Source organism: Juglans microcarpa x Juglans regia, chromosome 2S (assembly GCF_004785595.1).
Source record: "Juglans microcarpa x Juglans regia isolate MS1-56 chromosome 2S, Jm3101_v1.0, whole genome shotgun sequence".
NCBI classification, from domain to species: Eukaryota; Viridiplantae; Streptophyta; class Magnoliopsida; order Fagales; family Juglandaceae; genus Juglans; species Juglans microcarpa x Juglans regia.
The window spans coordinates 10,111,341-10,131,042 of NC_054597.1; the positions used below are offsets into that span (position 1 = coordinate 10,111,341).

At 36.7% G+C, this 19,702-nt stretch overlaps 1 protein-coding gene across 2 annotated transcripts; it reads right to left on the bottom strand.

The window, feature by feature from the left end:
* Window positions 1-626: 626 nt before the first annotated feature.
* LOC121252988 (UBX domain-containing protein 1-like) lies at window positions 627-10,070 on the bottom strand. Of its 2 annotated transcripts, none has more exons than XM_041152851.1 (11): window positions 9,809-10,066; window positions 8,632-8,748; window positions 8,020-8,096; window positions 6,629-6,708; window positions 6,358-6,421; window positions 5,532-5,599; window positions 5,319-5,400; window positions 4,000-4,083; window positions 3,801-3,878; window positions 1,778-1,897; window positions 627-1,089 (listed from the first exon to the last, which is right to left on the bottom strand). In XM_041152851.1, the coding sequence occupies exons 2-11, from the start codon at window positions 8,735-8,737 to the stop codon at window positions 892-894; spliced, it is 957 nt and encodes a 318-aa protein (XP_041008785.1). In that variant the 5' UTR covers window positions 8,738-8,748; window positions 9,809-10,066; the 3' UTR covers window positions 627-891. The 2 variants fall into 2 exon arrangements, with proteins under 2 accessions (XP_041008785.1, XP_041008786.1); XM_041152852.1 differs by having other exon boundaries at window positions 815-1,084; window positions 9,809-10,070.
* Between the last annotated feature and the right edge of the window lie 9,632 nt (window positions 10,071-19,702).

The window sequence follows — 19,702 nt, forward strand, 5'->3', positions numbered from 1 at the left end:
CTTTCCCTTCAAATAGGTTCTAATAAATTGGGACCACTTCAAGTAGTTCTTTTCGTTCAACCTATATGCTACTTGAATGTTTTGCAGGTCACCGGATGACTGATATGAAAGGGCACCCTCAGATTTTGCCATTGTATTGGATACTTTGATTTCATACATTGATTCACAGCAATGAAGGCCAAGAATCCCAGAAAAGAGCGTAAAGCTCTGATACCATGTGAGAAAAAATGAATCAATTATATTATTTCGATTGTAGCCTTTACACAGATTATATGTACGTTTACATGGCTAATTTGCAGAGCTAATTACAAGGAAATAAAATAGAAAACTTTCCTTTCTAAAACAGATTTCTATATTAGTGGGATTCCTTAATGGTTATCCCCTAATCGTAGGGAAGTAAAAAATACAAATATATAAGTTTCCTAATATACCAAAGATTGGGGGAATCAATTATCTATTTTCCCACAAAAAGATATTTGCAATCTTAAATTGTGCAACTGTCGCATAATCGTTTTGAAAAAAAAAATGAATAAAATATAAAATTCACATGAAAAAAATTAATTTTTTAATAGTAGATCTCACTCTTTTTCAAAATGATTATGCAGCAGTTACACACTTCACGATTGTATGTAGAATTACTCAAATTATAAAGCCACCCAACTTATAGCAAGTAGAATTAGATCCAAAAGTTTACGAAACAACCTCGTACAGCCAGCAAGCTTGTCAGTATAACAATAAATCGCTTGTAAAATTCCAAATAGAGTTTGACTGAATAATCCATAAACTATTCCTAATGTCAAGCTCTTAGTTTTGCACATCACAATTTTTCATCTATCGCGGCGAGGAACCTAACACAAAATATACAGATAGCATTCTCAAGTAGCATAGTTATCACACTACGATCTTGTCTTGCACACTCAGAAGTCCAAAGAAGGGGTTGGTCGCCGCAGACTTCAATTCAAACCCTGCTGTGTTAAGTATTGCCTCATCAACCTTATCACGAGGAAGGTACAAGAACTCGCCTCCCATTCTCTCAAACCCACAGAGCTCAAGAAATTCCACACCTCCTCTCAAATTCCCAACCCTATCCTGTTCAATAAGTAGGAAATTTTACAACAGAAGTAATATACAAAGCAATAAACAAAAAGAAAAACTATAGGCAAGCTATTGGGTCTTGGCCATGAAACCATTTTCTTTGTCTTGGGTATACCACGTTTATAATGATGATTACAAGAGTCTAACATAGCTCAGCTGGATATACCAACATATGAGTTAAGACCATTCCAGTCAATGCTAGGCTCCAATGAGCACTGGTTTACAGTGAATTCCTAACACGTCAAGTCTCTGCATTGTTTGACGGTGGTACTAGTGGACAACTGTATGATATTTGATTAGTTAAACTGGTCAAAGTGCACATGATCCCACAATAGGTCCACCTCTTTCATCAACGTGGATCTAGTGACAAAATTTAATATATTCGAGTTGTTAAAGTGGTCAAAGGCGCCCAAAATAACCCATGCTGCTCCAAAAATAATCCAGTTACCTCGGAGGATAACTTGCCATAACCAGTCAAACTCCATTCATGGGCAATCTAGACTTTAGTAGAGATTATGAAATGGTGTTCCTATTAATTTCAATCAGCTCCCATACTTTTATAGTTGGGATTAAGGCTTAACCAACATGGTCAAACCTGAAAGCACCCCCCCCCCTCCCGGCGAGAGTGAGTTGAGAGAGAGAGAGAGAGAGTAAAAAAAGAAGATAAATCAAAGGAGCTTACCTGGAATAATGGGTTACCAAGTCGTATCTTCCTGAACTTTTCCTCATCAGGATGTTTAGCGACATTGCCAACATAGATCAGAAGAGTTTGAAATGCCCTCCTTACTCTGGCATCATCATCCTAGACCAGGAAAAGGAAAAGTTGAGTAGAGTTTATGTGGATCAGGATACCAAGAAAGTAGGTGACACTTTTAGTTAACAAAAAAGTACATTTGGAACCATTCTGTCAGTGGTGAAACCTAGGGTTCATACACCTTGTAATATGAAGTCAATGCAATAAAATCCATGACATGTTTCACCTGGATACCATATCCCGAGTATAACTTATCTATAAGTGGTGCAGTTACCTTCACCTTAATTTAATTGCAACATATAATAGAATGATATGAAACCAAAGGCTTTCTAGCATATGTTTTCAAGTTTTTGCATGTAAATCAAGGAGCTCTTAGCATATTCTTTCTTTCACTGATAAGAAGTCCACTATACCAAAAATGTTACTAACGAAAGCTTCGAAGTTTGGCTTCATATTGAATTATATAAGGGTAATGAAGCACTATTTAGTAAACGGCAGATCAAAATAGTCTTGGAAACTCTCCGGCATTTAATGCGATGGTTCTAAAGTAATGAAGTAGATAATCAATATATGACACTTAAAAAGTACTAGTCCAAACACTGAAAGCTACTGGATACAATAAGATAATAGATGTGAATGTGACTTGCATTCATGTTCACAGGACTAGATAAACACACATAAATGGACTGGATATACAATGTTCTGTCATTTATGCCATACTATCAACGTGAAATCCTCCTTCTTCTTCTTCTTCTTCTTCATATAAGTCAGTTTCATGGGCCCAGGTATTTTAAACGACTCTCAACTCGTGTTGGTTTCACTATTTGAAGAGTTTGTTAAGGTTAAAAGGTTAAGTTAATGCGAGGAATTTTTAATGAGGGTTTTTGGTCATTTGATTGTATTTCCAATCTATATTTAATAGAAGTGTGAGAAAGGCTACATAAGATTTTCTAATCTCCTCTTTCTTTGTGTTCCATCATCCATGCAAACTTTACAATATATTATCAGAGCAGAGGTCTTAACTTTGAACCCTAGCTCCAAACTTCATCCTCATTTTAATTAAATATTCTACGTGTTGGCCTATTTATCTATTACCGATATAATTTTCAAAGCAATCTTCTTTGTTGTTGTTGTGCCACATCAACCATTATTTTAAATAATATATCATTTAAATAATATGAAGTTTTCTAACCATTTTATTATTGATCCTTTTTTTTTAATGAATAATTACTCCTTTTTTAATTGCCATTAAAAAAAGACTATTCAATTTCCACTTCAATCATGAACCCCGTGTCTCTTACTCTTTTCCTCTCACACACACACATTTCATCCTTATCAAAATTAGGGCTTTTTTCTATAACATACTAATTTACAAACCTATAACATATATAATTTTCAAAAGCAGGAGCTTTGCTCCTGTTGAGCCACGTCTTCCACTCTTGCATTAAATAGCGAGTTTGGTCATTTAAATTAAAATTTTTTAAAGGTCATGTAACTAAATACTAGAAAGTGGAATTTTAATATAATTTGCGAAGATTAAGCCACGTCATGCACCCCTACATTAAATGACCACGAGCATGGTTATTTAAAATAAAATAATTTCAAAGATCATGTAATTAGATACTAGACATTTTGGAATTTTAAAAGTTCAGAACACTTCATATTCTTTCCTCTATAACGCTTCATCTTCTTTGTCTATATCTTATTTATTACAATTAGTGATAGAATAAAAATCTTCATAGTTTGATTATAAACCGAGTAAAAAATTAATAATTTTCCCATGCATGGCATGGTTGTGCGACAAGTTAAAAGGATGTCTAGCCCACATGTGAGAGGGGATTAGAATATAAATAAAATGATTAAATTTAGCTCTTCCCATCAGTGTAATCTTTTGGGATAATTGGTTTTTAACAAGCAGAATATGCTGGAAGACAGAGAATAAGCCATATACCAGGTAACTGCGCTTAATTGACCTTAAGCATTCCCTCATATGCTCTACTTTTGTAGGAGACTTCACAGGCAATGAGGCCTGCAACTTACACATGAAAATAGTTTCATCCAGTAATTTCAGTAAAAACAAAAAAAATATAAATTTTGAAATAAGATATAGCAGTGGTAAAATCTATAGATACTACTTTCAAAACCCGTACTTTTTTTCCCTGCAAAATAGGCATGGAAGGTTTTAATGCTTCAGGCCTTTCCGATGGCAATCCTACTCGAAACCCTCTTTCTACCTGTGAAGACATGTATATTTTTTTATTCACACAGAATCTTGAGAGTAGCATCAAACCTTGAATCAGTAATATTCAATTGAATTCTTAGTAAGGATCATGCTAAACCAGCTGCAAAGGATATAACAGTGATATGTTATGATGCTGTCTCAAATTTAGTGGCAATCTCAAACCAATCTTTTGGGCATGTGTTTAGTACATAAAACTATTGGTTTTTTAATGTTCCTGCTCATCTATAGGTCTTTAAGGTCAGAGAGAGAGAGAGAGAGAGAGAGATGTTAAAGATATAATATAAATAATAAAATCTACTTATTTCCATTAGCTTAAAATTTTGGGACAAGTAATTATTTCACAAGGTATTAGAGCAGGAGTCCTAAGTTCAAACCCTAACTCTACACTTATAACCATTTATTAAATATTTCATGTGTTGGGCTCACTTATTGAAGGAGAGTCTGGCTTCCAATCAGCTTAAGTTTTTGGGATAAGTGCTGATTTCACAAGAGAGCTCATTGGGAAGGTCAGAGTTTGAGTGACCATCTCTGTACTCATCTTCCATCTTAGTGACCCTTTACATTTGTCTTTGCCCTCAGCTCAGATGCAGGTTTTAAGCAATACAGCACCAAATTTGTTCATGCTTTCTATGTCGAACATTGGCCGTCTTTTTTTTCCTCTATTTCCACATTGCCATTCCTTACTGTTTTATTATATATCTGATCAATGATACAGGTAACAAAAGCCAAAATATTGGATAGTGGGAGATATTTAATCATCGATATTTCCCAATGCGAAGGCTCATATTCCCTTTCAGCTGCTCACCATTTATCCCAAAGGTCACTATTGGATAGCACAAGATTTAATGACGATAAAAACACTACAACTGTCTATATGTAATGTAGGAAGTATTGCAAATTGAGAAAAATCTGGCCACACTTCTTTAGTGGCAGTTGCTTACTTGGGCTTACAGGTTTGCCCATCTATTTTTAAAACCTTGATCTTGTATTTCCCACCTAGCAAAATGTACATCCGCTGAATAGCAAAGCTACATGATGTATAGCGAGGTTTTTCATCTTACTTCTTGTTTATGCCCTAAAATGTTCTGACTTGACAATGAAATTCGTTCAGCAAAGGCTTTAAGACTAGGATATTGAAATCTATCAAATATGATCTACTAGTCCAAAATGCTGATCTTTGCAGGGTTATAGTCAGTATAGTGAAAGGTGGCCAAAATTTTCTCACACCTTATCCTGCTCTAGTTTCTGTAGAATTTTCTTCCTTGCTCTTTTCTCCTCCTCCTTTTCTGCTTTTCGTAGGGCTAAATAGCTGAAGAAACCAAATACAGATATGTGTACTTTAAGTTAGAGGAAAATACAATCCCATGTATCTAGAAAGGAAAAGGGATAAACAGATATGGAACTGCTATATAGAAAGAGCAATGCAGAATTCTGACAGACCGTTTTCTTTCACTTTCTTCTGTAGTTCGCTTTGCCTCATTGAGGTCCTTACTGGCTCGAATCCTCTCCTGGAACAATATAGCTATCTAGGTTACAATACAGAAATGTGTGGTGTCAAACAAGTACTTAAGAATTCCAAAATAAAACCAAAAGAGTTTGATCTGACAAAAATCAACCAATGTGGCCGCAATAAGATATTCTAACAGACAGCAAAGTCGTGGCAAGTTCACAACGTAATCATGTCTATTAAGCTGAGAAACTCAATAATCATCTTAAAAGGAATGCCATTGCATTTATTATTTTAACAATGGAACTTCTATAAAAGACTCAAAGAGTAAACTTGTAAGAAAATTTCAAGTGTATAAGTAGAAAAGCTAGTATTAACCTTCATTTGTAAGATAGAAAGTTCTATTACTTTCCCAACTTCATCTCTTATGAACAAACAGTCTGCAATGCATTTTAAGTTGTCAATTGAGCTTAAAAAATTCTCTTAAAGATATTGGCACCTTTTCTACTTATGTTCTAGAGCACTATATAAAATTCTCTGTCCTGAACCCCCCCTCCCAAAAAAAAGCAATAGAAAAAGTGAGAAGAGATATGAGATCTCATGTCTTCTTTTTGGTAAGTGATATCAAATCTCATATCAACAAATAGAAACGGAAAGAAAAGTGAAGTAAAAAGCAAGATAAAGGAGTTATCATAAAAGGAAAGGGAAAAACCATAAATAGGCTAGGTGTTTTCTCTTGTATACACTAAGTGTACTTGGTTATGCCTATTCATATTAATACATTTTTACTTATCAAAAAAAAAAAAAAAAACCGCATACCCTCTCCCTATGTCTTTCTAATTTCTTTTCTTCTTCTTCTTCTTTCATCTTGTGTGCTCGATCCCTGAAACATGGCAAGATTAGTAGTCATAGAAAGAAACCGGCCAGCCAGACATAGTAGATGAGCCCAAAAAATTTCCAATGTCAAACCAGATTAAAACATAATACATATAAAGGTCAAAACTGGGAAAGAAGCTAATGGAATTTCTAGATGATGAGAAATAACGAGTATATAAAATAAGATATGTTGCAAAGAAGCAGAAAAGGAAACCTTAGTTCCTGTGCCTTCATTTTCATTAGCTCTGTGATATGGAATGGTTGGGGAGTCTCAACATCAATGTCCACTGCTATCTGGGAGAAGTTGAACAATTCAAGCAAAGTAGTGACTATGTGCAAGACCAAAGATTCTTTAATGTCACGTGCAATATGTATCAACATTTGCACCCTAAAACCTTTCTCTCGACCTCCTTCTCAAAGAATGAGATCGAGCAACAATGCTTGCAAGAGGCAAAGAACATTTTTCAAATCTCAAAAAGTACACACAAACAAACAACAAACTAACATAAAAGAAGACCATATTCAAAAAGATTTGAGATAAAATGCAATGGATTGTTCCTTCTAAACTTCAGCTCTCACAACCTAATCAAACCCGTCCACAAAAAAGTCATTATAGGCCCCGTTTAGATAGAGAAAGTGTTTCATCTCATCTCATCATTAAAATTGTCCCAACTTTCCATACAAAATATAATAAACAATTCAACTTTTTCAAATCTCAAAACAATAATAATATTAAAAAATAATATTCTAACAATATTTTATTCAAATTTCATCTAAAAGCATCTCATCTCGTCTCACTATCCAAACCGCACCTTAATGAGACAATCTTTTTTTATCATATGATCATACTCCATATTATAAGGCATTGACTTTCCTGCTGAGCTTCTCATCCCTTTAATAGAAGACATTTACAAAGAATAGATACAAGAAGGTACCATGCGACAATCAAAGATCTCATGAAATAGACTTTCACTTTACGCTGCAGTTTTAGTTGCTAAATATATTCTCATCATGATTGAAAACACGATTGATATGAAAATCATGCCTCTTCTTTACTGCTAGGGTGTGGGAATCAGGAGAGGGGTGTTATAAATAACGATGACAAGAAAGCAAAAGAAACAAGAAAGCAAACAAACAATCAATCATACGACACAAATTTACTTGGTTCGGCAACGTGCCTACGTCTACGTTGCTCTAGAGGATTTTATAATGCTGAGGAATCACAAAATACACTTTGTGGCAAAATTTCACTATTCAGTTGGCCACAATGTTCATAATAAACATATTTATAGGGTTACACGGCGGAAGCCTATGCTCCATGGCACAAGCCTCATTGCAAATCTGCTCAAAAACTATAACAAATCCTTGTCGGGTTGAGTCATCAAGTTGGGCCGCCACAATAATAAACCAGGCTCCACAAACCCAACAAGGGGGAGAGGGGCAAAGGGTTGGGGGAGAGTAAAAGGAAAAGAATAAGCATAATAAAAGCCATATTAGTTGATAAAGACAGAAAATCAAAATAGGGATGTCATCAAGTAAGAATCAACACTACAGAAATCCCTATGTGATGTCAGAAAGGAATACAATCAAGATGAGAAAGCATACCAAGGGAATCTGGTCAATATCTGCATCGTTCTCATGATCAATCATCCAATTTACAGATGCCTCTATGCTAGAATTACCTGATTAACAGAAACAATTATGTTCACAATCAGGAAAATAGCACAACTGCAAATAATGACTCTGAAAGACAAGTAACAATATTCCCTATCAACATGAATGCTTAGAAGACCAGTCCTCAAAGCTAGAATTCCTTTCGGGATCAACAATCAAGAGAGCATGCCTAAGTATCAGATCATCATCTTCAGCCTTTTGCATGAAGTGATTTCCTCATATACAACTTAAGTATCCTTAGCTACGCTAGATAACTTCACTAGCAACATCACTAGATAGGAGTGCATACCAATGGGAACCAAGCAAAATTTACTACTGCTATACTCTTATGGTGCATGCTAAATCACATGCTGCAGCATTGAACATGGCCTCACCCCTACCTAGAATTCACATTGTTGCCTCCCAGACCAACATCATGGAAACCCCATTAATTGATCAGCATTATGTTGCAGTTATATTTCTCCTTGAGTCACATTCATGCAAGGTTTGGAAACCACACATCAACATCAGACACACACATGGTATCTCCCATAAATTGCTCACCAGAATAATGAAGAGCTCGTATTGCCCGTGCTTTAGGAAATCCCATGTCTTCAAGTTCTTCAAGCATTTTGTTGTTTACTTTTGGAACAGCCATTTCTACAGGCATATATATGACACCTGAAAATCATGGAACATTAATTTTGCCATAAAATCATATACCAACCAATCTTCCAATTTGTAAAAGTAAGAACTTGCATGATCTACAAACAAGATGTTCTAAAACATATTATACCGTTCTATTCAAAGACATAACTAAAAGGTCGCTCCATCCATATCCAAAGGTTCGTAGCCAGCTTCAAATCCAGAGGCAACCACCCTCCCCACCCCAATTTTCATGGGATTGAACCCCAAACCCTCCTCTTGTTACAAAAGAGAGATAGTACTTGCTACAAAAGCTGTCGTACATTTATTAACTTTGCAGAATCATAGGGCATAGCAAGCAGATTCCCACCTTTACATCTTCTAAGACATTACAAAATAATTAGATGTACATGTTGCAGAACATAGAATAACAAAACTTGGTTTTGAGAGCCATAAATTGTAAAAAGTTCACAACTCAAGCAGCTGATTCAAATAAAAGGCACTTACACTCACATCACATACACAAAGGAAGAGATAATATGCAGTTACAGCTGAAGCTAAGATTAAAATACATTCAATTTCGATCTACAAGTCTAAAGGGATGATAGAACTAGCTGCCCATGTAAAGCACCTTGAATGATTAACTGGTAAAGCTAAGAGAACTAGGATTTCCTCCTGCAGATAATCACTATGGCATGAACACCCCCCACCCCCCGCGGCGCATAGATTAAGCAATCGTCTCTGCGTCCAAAGAAGGCCTTTTAATCCTTGACTGAAAATCATACATATATCACTTCCCTTCGGCCTTCCTTTTGGTTGTTGCCAATAAAATGAAAAAAAAAAAAAAAAGACATTTAGATTCCTCTATCTTATGCTTTCTATTAAAGCAAAAAATTAGCAAACCACCCCTAAAATTCTAATATCTAACGTTTCCCATCATTCGAATCATCCCGGTTTTCAGGGTTTCCCAAATAAAGAGCGAAAAGGCTTAAACTCCAACATTTTCTAGAATTTTTCTCGAGCAACCAAACTAATGAATTAGATAGCACTCACAATTAATCAGGCATATTAAATAAATGAGAAATTCAACGAATACCGAGTTGGATAGGCGAGGATTGTGGCGGAAATGGAAGATGAACAGCAGAGCAGAGAGGCTTTGAATGATTTGGCAAAATGGGGACGAGAAGCGAGGTATATGTACGTCAGGAAGGTTCACTGGGAACCTCTTCGAAGCCCTGTAGTCTAAGCAATCACGAAAATGGAGTACCATTGTTGGAGAAGGAAGGAGGAGGATTCTTTGCTGATTCAACATTCTTATTCTTGTATTTATACCTTTCCACAACCCTTCCTCTGTGGCAAGAAAAGAAATAGAAAATTGTATTGCTTAGGGCATCTTTAGGAAATAATTGTTATTAATTATTTTTAAACTATTTCACTATTTTTTATAAATTATTTTGTTTCTATTTATCAACAGTTTTAACAAATATTTTAAAATATTTTTAATATCCAAACAAACGCTTAATTTTCCTAGACATATCTCTCGTGCAGTCGTGCCACAGTCTTCTATTTTCTCATACTTTTTAAATACAATCTAAGAGTACTCCTAATTTTTTTTATTTAAAATATATCATTAAAATTCACTTTTTATATTTTAACAAATGGCTTTTACACCATACATAAACTTATCTATTTTTTTATATTATTTAAATATTATTTATTTATTTCTTCTTTCTTTATTCATTTTAAATATTTTTCTAATTACTATTTAATTTGTAATATTCTCATATCTTTCAATATTTCTCATATATTAATGTGAATATAATATCTCTCTCTTGCCAAAATAACATCAATAGCAGATCAGAAAGAAAATAAAGATGAAAAGATCTGATTTATCTTTCTTTCTTTTCTTTTTTTTAACTTTTTATCTTTTTATGATGTTTTGAAAACTTTTTAACATGACTATTTTTATTTTTATTAAAATAGATTTTCTAAAAATATTATAATTTTTTCATGTTTTATAAATAAAAATATAAATGTGAGAAGTATTCAGAAAGATCAGAAAATGAGGGAAATAAAAAAATATATATATATTTACGTAGATGAATAGTACATATTAAATGTAGAGAAGTACTTTAACTCATATATATTTTGCATTTATTTTTCATAATCTAATGGAAGTCATATCTTGACATATTGTTCTCTATTTTACAAAAAATTGCTAATTAAAAAAGCCATTGAGAGTGCTTCAAGAAAAGAGATCAGAAAAATAATAAAGGCACAATATTTTTTACAATACTTTATATAATTATAATTTAAAATGATGAGTACTTTTACAAAATACTTTATAAAAAATAATATTACTTTATAAAAATACTCTTATTTAAAAAATAATTGTAAAATATATTGTAAAAAGTTATTGTGAGGGTATCCTTACTTATAAGAAAATGTTATAAAAAAATTTATTTTTAATGGTAGACTTCAAGTTTTTTTTAAAAAAAAAAAAAAGTGCGCAAAATTTACGCCTTCTAAAATTATATTTAGCATTCAAGAGACAAATATGTTTTTATTTTTTATGAGTAATCACCATAAAAATATTATTTGTTTATGCTTTTTTTTGTAAAGAGATCCATTTTTTAACAAAATATTATATAATATTTGTACATATAAAACTTGTACAAATCATTATGCTGTTTAAATAACAAAAATTTACTGAAGCTAACATAGTACAAAATATGGGTGTTTCTTTTTTGTATTTACACAAGGGTTGTTAATTATACTTCAATTGTCAAGATTTTGAGTTCAATTCTCATAACTGTTTTTTTATAAAAAGCATTTCATAACTCATTTGATTTTTGGATTGTGTATTCACGTAACTCATTTTTCTTAAAAATATAAAATAAAATAAAATAAAATAAACCTCTTGAGACGACAGGAAGCACCAAACTTGCCGCAATTGAGTTTTTTTCTTTTAAATAAGGTTAATGACATATTTGGTCAAAAGAGGGTGGACTGGGCCTTTAAAAATCTTTTTGAAGTCCAAAAATCTATCACATGAAATTTGCTTGGAAATTTATAAAGGATGATTCTCTTTAGTCAAATTTTTTCCGGGCTAAGTATGTTACACATAATCATATTTCTTTGGTTCACCTGAACAAAGGTACTAGATTTTAGAGAATGATCATTTCTTGTATGCCGGAGGTGCTTAGAAATTCCAAATGACGTATTAAAGATGGTAACATCTCTTTTTGGAGAGATTCTTGATTAGATGATGACCCTCTTTGTGATAGTCTATCAATCACAAATTTTCCTAACTTTCGAGTGAATAATTTCAAGTTGGAAAATGGTTGGGATATTGATTTTCTTCAAAGAGTTTTGGGTATGGAGCAAGCGGAGGTCGTCCTCCAAACGCTTGGTAGAACTCGAGAAGGATAATATATCTTGGTGTGGAAAAGCAACTCAGATGAGAATTTCTCCACTAAAAGTGCTTGGGACATCATTCGAGTACAAGCTCCTAAACTTTAGTGAACAAGATGGGTTTGGCACTCTTGTTTACCAAAACATATTTTTCTGTTATGGTGTGGAAAGCTTTTAGTCTTGCTCTTAGTGTAGATGATCGAGTCAAAAAGACTGGTATTCCTATTATTTCTAAATGTGATTATTGTGTGAATGGTGATTATGAAGACCAAGATCATGTTTTGGCAACAGGTGAATTTGCTAAGTAATGAAAAAAGCAATTGTACTTGTGGGTATTCCTTATGTTCCTGGACAACGTTGGCAAGAGATTGTTGCAATGTAGCTTCAAAAGGCTACAAAAAGATCACAAATGGGACAGTTGATGTGTTTAATTCCTCTCATCATCACTTGGAGGCTTTGGTTGCGTCGATGTACAAACTGCATGGAGGGTATTCTTGAATCTAGTGCCTTGATTTGGAGGTCTATTTAGTTATGGGTTGGTCGAGTAGGAGAAAAATTATCTGTAGGTGCCTCTCTCTCGCATAGGGATGCTTAGATTTTACAAAGTTTTAATATTCCCATTAAAAAGCCAATAAAGGAGAATGTGCAGGTTGTCAAATGGTGGAAGCTGATGGAAGGGAAATTAAAAATGAATGCAGATGGTAGTTCTTTAGGCAACCCAAGGAGAGCAGGTGTTGGGGAGGTGATTATAAGCTCAAATGGTGATCTGATTCGTGCCTTTGCGGTGCATATTGGACATGGTACAAATACATTTGCTGAATGAATGGTCTTATTACATGGTTTGCGGTTAGTGAAGACGTTGAGCACAGTTAATGTAGACCTAGAGATGGACTCTATGCTTATGATTTAGTGGGTGGAGAAAGCAAGATGTGGCCTTTGGTACTTTGAAGACTATTGGGAGGAGATCTTAGATCTTTTGTCGGGGTTGAATTACTCTATTTATCATGTCTATAGGCAAGATAATTCGCCGACAGATTTTTTGGCACGCATGGGAGCTGAGGATCTAGCTGCACATGGAATAATTATAATGATATTCCACGTTTTTTAAAAGATTTGCTTAAAACGGATAAGATGAGTCTTCCTTATTTAGGAGTGTTTAAGTCATAGGTTGGGTTTGTTTGTTTTCAACTTGTAATTGTTGATTTTATTTTATTGATAATATCCTTGTAAATACAGTTTTCTTCTGCCATAAGTGAGGACTTTAATAAACGCCGGAGGTTCCGTCCTCCTCCCCCCCCCCCTCTCGGCCCCTAAAAAAAAGGTAAGTTTCACTTATTTTAAAAAAATAAATATAAAATTTATATAATAAAATTTTCTTTTTTAAAAAACAATACACGATGTTTTTGAGCCACAATATTTCAACGGATTTGTTGAGAACTGTAGCATTGACCAAACTTATTTGACTAATTTATTCTCTCTCATCTCTCCTTTCCTACAACTTAGGCCTTGTTTATTTTCATAATCATTTTCATCTCATTTCATAATTTTGTCTCATTTCATATAATTATTATAATTTTTTCAATTTTTCACACAAAATAAAATAATTTAACTTTTTCAAATCTTAAAACAAAAATAATATTAAAAATATATTTTAAAAATATTTTATTCAAATTTTTATTTTTATTTCAACTCATTTCATCTGTGAAAACAAATGAGACCTAGTTTATAAATAAATAATATATATATAACCCTAAAAGCAAAGCTTTTTTTATACTTGTAAATAAAAAAGTTATCGATTTTGACAACTTTTTAGTAATCTTTGCTGATTTTATTTTTCTTCACAAACCCATAGATAAGTATCTTTGCATGCATGATCACTCTCTTTGATATTTGTAAACACGAAGGACAGTGACACTTGTAATGGAGCGAATGTTACTTTGAATATGCTGAAAAATTAATCTCAAGTATTTTACCATTAATGGAAGAGAGAATTCTCCTGATATGTTATATTGGAAATCTCTTGGAGATCAATGATCATCCCATATACTAGCTAGCTGTATACTTGACCAATGAAAACACATCTCAAAAATTAAAAATAAAATCTCAAAATTTTTTGAACATTTTCAAGATCCCTCCTAACCAAACATGTTTGTTCAAGTAAAAAAACTCCAAGAAATATGTTAAATAAAATAAAAGAAAAAAAGAGTTCATAAAAAGCATTTACAATATGGATAGTGTGAATGGAGTTATTCCCTGGGATAAACCCAGGACCAAGCCCATACCAGACATGGGATCCGGGCCTGGTCATGTATACATCGAAGGTCCAGATCAAAGGGATGAGTAGATAGAAAAATCATAGCAAAACGTATGGCAAGGAAGACAGCCTGGAAACCACTAATCAAAGGACAAATGTGCTCGTTGATGGGAGAAACATGACAGACAGAGAAGTTTAGAGAAAAAGGCATGCCGCATTAATGAGATGGGAGAAACCTAGGGAAAAAAGCATGCCGCATTCAATGCAACCCAAAGCTCGGAACACTCCCGTCAAACCTAAATGCCTTATAGCACGGCGAGTAGGTGGCATGAATATCCGATCTTCTACAGAGCAACACCCCATTACCATGGACACCAGACCGACAGGTATAAATAGACGCCTCCTACAATCAACGATAAGGTTAACATTTTACATACATTTATATTGCTTTCTCTCTTCCTCTCCTACATTGAAACTAACTTGAGTGTCAGAGGTACCACGGATCCCGAGGTCTCCATCTCCTCCTGTAGGGAAGAATTTGAGCATTGTGTCCCAAGCACTGTCAGCGTGGAATCTTCTAGGCCCGCGAAATACGACATCAATAGTGGCGCCGTCTATGGGATATATGTTTCCCATAAATAGCATGTCCTTCGTATGTCGACGACAACACGCTTTCAGAGCTTGCAACATGAAAAGGCAAGATCCAAAGCAATGGAAGGAATACTCAATGAACAAGCTGCAACCATATAGAAACTTATGGACGACATGGAGACCCTTCGTCGAGAGAATGTTGTCCTACGAGGGGGCGATAGGGAACCAGAAGGAGATCAACAAAGTCATCACTTCGAAATCCGCCAACTCCCCATTGCAACAGTGGCGAAGGAAGAACGACGAAGGGTGGACCTCCAGATCCAAAAGCTCCAAAACAAGTACGATAAGGTGGCTAAGCATATAGGCCCAGCATCAACTATTGATCAACTTCTCATCAGTGCTGAGCTACCATACAACTCCGAGGTTATGGCGGTACCTTTACCTTCGAGATTCAAAGTACCACAGATGGAAGCATATAACGGGTTAAAAGATCCCTTGGAACATCTAGAAACTTTCAAGGCACATATGACCCTGCACAGTTTCCCTAGTAAGGTCGCCTGCAGAGCATTTCCCCTTATGTTGAAGGGAGCGGCACGAGCTTGGCTTGGGTCTCTATGGCTTAAGACCATCATCAACTTCAACGAGTTAGCTCGTCTCTTCTTAACTCAAGTCATGGCCAGCCGAAAGAGGAGGAGACCTGCTGCCTACCTTCTAACTGTAAAGCAGAGAGACGATGAGAGCCTCAAGTCATACCTCTCTCACTTTAACAAAGAGTGCATGACGACGGATGACCAAGATGAGAAAATTACCTTGGCAACATTATTAAGGGGAGTCTGGCCTCGCAACCCCTTTATGACGGAAATTGCTTGAAAGACCCCAACTTCGCTAAGGGAGTTCATAGACCGCGCAAACAGTTTTATAAATGCTGAGGATACACTCTGAGCGCTGACAGCTCCTAGACAGATTGAAATGTAAAGAGCAGACAAAAGGGTGAAGGACCAAAGCAAAAGACCAATCTGAGAAGAGGACAAGAAGAGAACCCATGAAGCAAAATGAAAGGAAGAGCGAATTTCCTGTGAGAAAGCTGTGCCACGCCTACATTCTAACATGATGGTAGAAAGTGAGAAAGGACCAAACTCTCAAGACAACCAAAGACGGGATTCAGCTTATCCTACATATTGCACCTACCACAAGACTGGAGGCCATCGAACTAAAGATTGCTTCACCATGAGGTGAAAAATGGAAGAAATGGAAGCTCATATGGACCAACATGGTCATGAAAGAGTAGCCAACAATGTGGTGATCGTTGGTGTCCTAGGAGAAGCAGAAGCCCTGCCCGGAGAAACAGGAGCCCTGCTAGGAGAAAAACTATAGATCAGCACCAAGCAAGTCCGCGTCAAGAGAGCCAGAATAGAAGAGAAGTCCCGATAGGCGAGATACGTATAATAGTTGAAAGATATGCTGAATGAGGGACTACCTCATCAGCATGAAAGGCCCATGCCAGAAAAGCCAGGTATGAAGAAGTGTCCACTTCCCATAGGTCAGACCCTGGTGCCAAGGCCCAACCAAGAGAGCACTTTATAACTTTCAGTGAGAAGGACGAAGAATGCTTGCTATGCCCCATGATGACGCCCTGGTCATAACAATGCAAATCGCCAATTATTCGACAAGGAGAGTGTTGATCGATAATGCCAATTCCATTGACATTCTATTCTGGGAGGCGTTTATTCAGATGGGGATCACGCCAGACCAGCTATACCCAGTGCCAACACCCTTCAAAGGCTTCATCGGAGACATGGTCCAGCCTATCAGAGCAATCACTCTACCCGTTTTGGCCGGAATAGCCCCCAAGACATCCCTCATGGTAGACTTCCTTGTGGTGAAAGACCCATCCTCCTACAACGCAATTCTCAGATGTCTTACCCTGAGCCATATGAGAGCGATAACTTCCACATACAACCTCAAAGTAAAATTTTCAACTCCATCTGGGATGGGGGAAATGCGTGGTGAACAGAAAACTGTAAGAGACTACTATAAATGAGAAATGAAACCCGAAGCAATAAAGGTCCGAACCCTCAAAGAAGACCAAGAAGCAATCATCCTACCCCCACTCCTGGAACTGACTGAGCTGAACAGAGAAGTAAGAGATGAAGAGGCACTACGGCAGGTAGAGCCTAATGAACCCTTGGCCCTAGTGCCAGTGGATCCAGGAAAGCCGAAGTGCACTGTTCGAATGGGGACTAAGATGGCCACCGAGTTGAGCCAGGCCATGAGACGACTCCTCGTTGAACATTAAGACGTGTTTGCATGGAGCCGCAGCTCCAACGCAGAGAAGTATGCGGCCATCGCCGAGGAAGTGGATCGTCTTCTAGCCACAGGGTTCATCAGATAAGTACATTACCCTGAGTGGCTCTCCACTGTCGTCTTAGTAAAAAAAGCAAGTGAAAAGTAGAGGATGTGCATAGACTTCATTGACCTAAATAAAGTCTGCCCAAAGGATAGCTTCCCCCTACTAAGGATAGATTTGATAGTAGATTCAACAGCAGGACACCCCTACTCAGCTTCATGGATGCATACTCGGGATACAACCAGATCAGGATGCACCCAGACGATGAAGAAAAGACTGCATTCATCATTGACTGAGCCCTCTACTGCTACAAAGCAATGTCATTCGATCTCAAAAATGCAAGAGCAACATACTAGCAATTGGTCAACCGAATGTTCAAAGATCAAATCGAACGGAATATGGAAGTCTATATAGACGACCTTCTAGTTAAGAGTAAGCCAAATATCCCCGAACAGAAATGTTAGCATTCGTGTTGGCCATCGCTGCCAAAACACTAAGATCATATTTTCAAGCCCACCCAATAAAGGTACTCAAAGACGTCCCATTGAGGAAAATATTACAAAAACTCGATATATTTGTCTGAATGACTAACTGAGCGATTGAACTGAGCGAGTTTGAGATCGAATACCTCCCTCGTACTACAATTAAAGGACAAATATTGACAGATTTTGTGGTTGAATTCTCAGACTTTCTAGAAGAGATAATCATTACATCCCAAAGCAAACCTTGGCAGGTCTACGTCGACGGCTCATTCTGCTGGGCCGAAGGAGGAGTAGGAGTGCACATAATCACAAAATCTGGAGAAGAACTCAACTATGTGCTCAAGCTTGGCTTCAAAGCCACCAACAATGAGGTCGAGTATGAGGCATTACTTGCTGGTTTGACAATAGCCAAGTCATTAGGTGCTGTTCAGGTCAAAATAAAGGCCAACTCCAAGGTGGTAGTCAGCCAAGTAATGGGACAGTTTACTACTAAAGAGGAAAATTTGAAGAAGTATCTCCAGCGAGTAGGAGAAAAACGTGACCTCTTCCAATATTCCCACGTACAGCAAATCCCGAGGGAGAAAACCTAAAAGTAGATCGACTAGCAAAAGTTGCCTCAGGCCAAGAAGAAACACCTCTTCTAGATCACACCACAATCCGGACAATTGACATACCAGCCATTGGGATTGGAATGTCCATGGTCCAGATATTACAACCCCTAAAGTGGACCATCAACATTATAAAATTCCTTTAGGAGGGGCTTGTTCCAGATGACCGGGAAGAGGCAAGAAAGATCAGGAATAGAACGGCTCGCTTCACATTGGTGGAAGGAATCCTGATAGGAAAGGTTTCGTCGAGCCCCTTCTGAGATGCATCTCACCCAAGCAAGCTCAATATGTACTGGCTGTAGTACATGAAGGAGTCTGCAGAAACCAGTCAAGTGGAAAAGCTCTAGCAGCACGAGCTGCACGGGCAGGATATTATTGGCCTAACTCCCTCAAAGATGCGAAGTACTTAGTGCCAAGTACACACACCTATTCCCCATTATCCTCCCGAAGAGCTTACCTCCCCCTACCCTTTCACACAATGGGCGTTTGACCTCATTGGTTAGCTCCCTGGGGGCAAAGGAGGGGTAAAATTCGTTGTAGTGGCAGTCGATTACTTTACAAAATGGGTGGAGGTAGAAGCCCTAGCAACGATCACAACACGAGCGATTACAAATTTCCTTTAGAAATCTATAATCTGTCGATTCGGAATTCCCTAAAGTTTCATATCAGACAACGGATGTCAATTTGATTGCTCCCATTATTGAGAGTGGTGCTCAAAACTCAGAATCAAAACTACGTATTCATCTCCAGGACACCTGCAGGCGAATGGACAAGTAGAAGCCACCAACAAGACGCTACTCAAAATCCTGAAGAAAGAACTGGGAAACCAAAAAGGGAGATGGGCCGAGGAACTCCTTAGCTTACTATGGGCATACTGAACGTCAGTAAGGACCCCACAGGGGAAATGTCTTTCGCCCTCGTTTATGGGACCGACGACATAATACCGGTGAAGGTGACCATACCCACATTCTGAGTACAACAATACAACCAAGAGCGCAACGACGAAGGGTTGAAAGAAAACTTAGACTTCTTAGAAGAAATGCGAGAGGAAGCAATAAGTCGAACGATGACTAATAAACGAAAGGTTGAATGATACTTCAACAAACGAGTGCGGCCTCGAAACTTTAAGATAGGAGACATGGTCCTAAAGTAGATGGGAGTCACCACCTAGGTAGAAGGTAAACTAGGCCCTCAATGGGAAGGGTCGTACTTAGTAATAACAACCGGGAGGCCTGGCTCTTATTCACTCAAGGATCAAGAAGGTCGCGAACTACCCCACCCATGGAATGCTAAG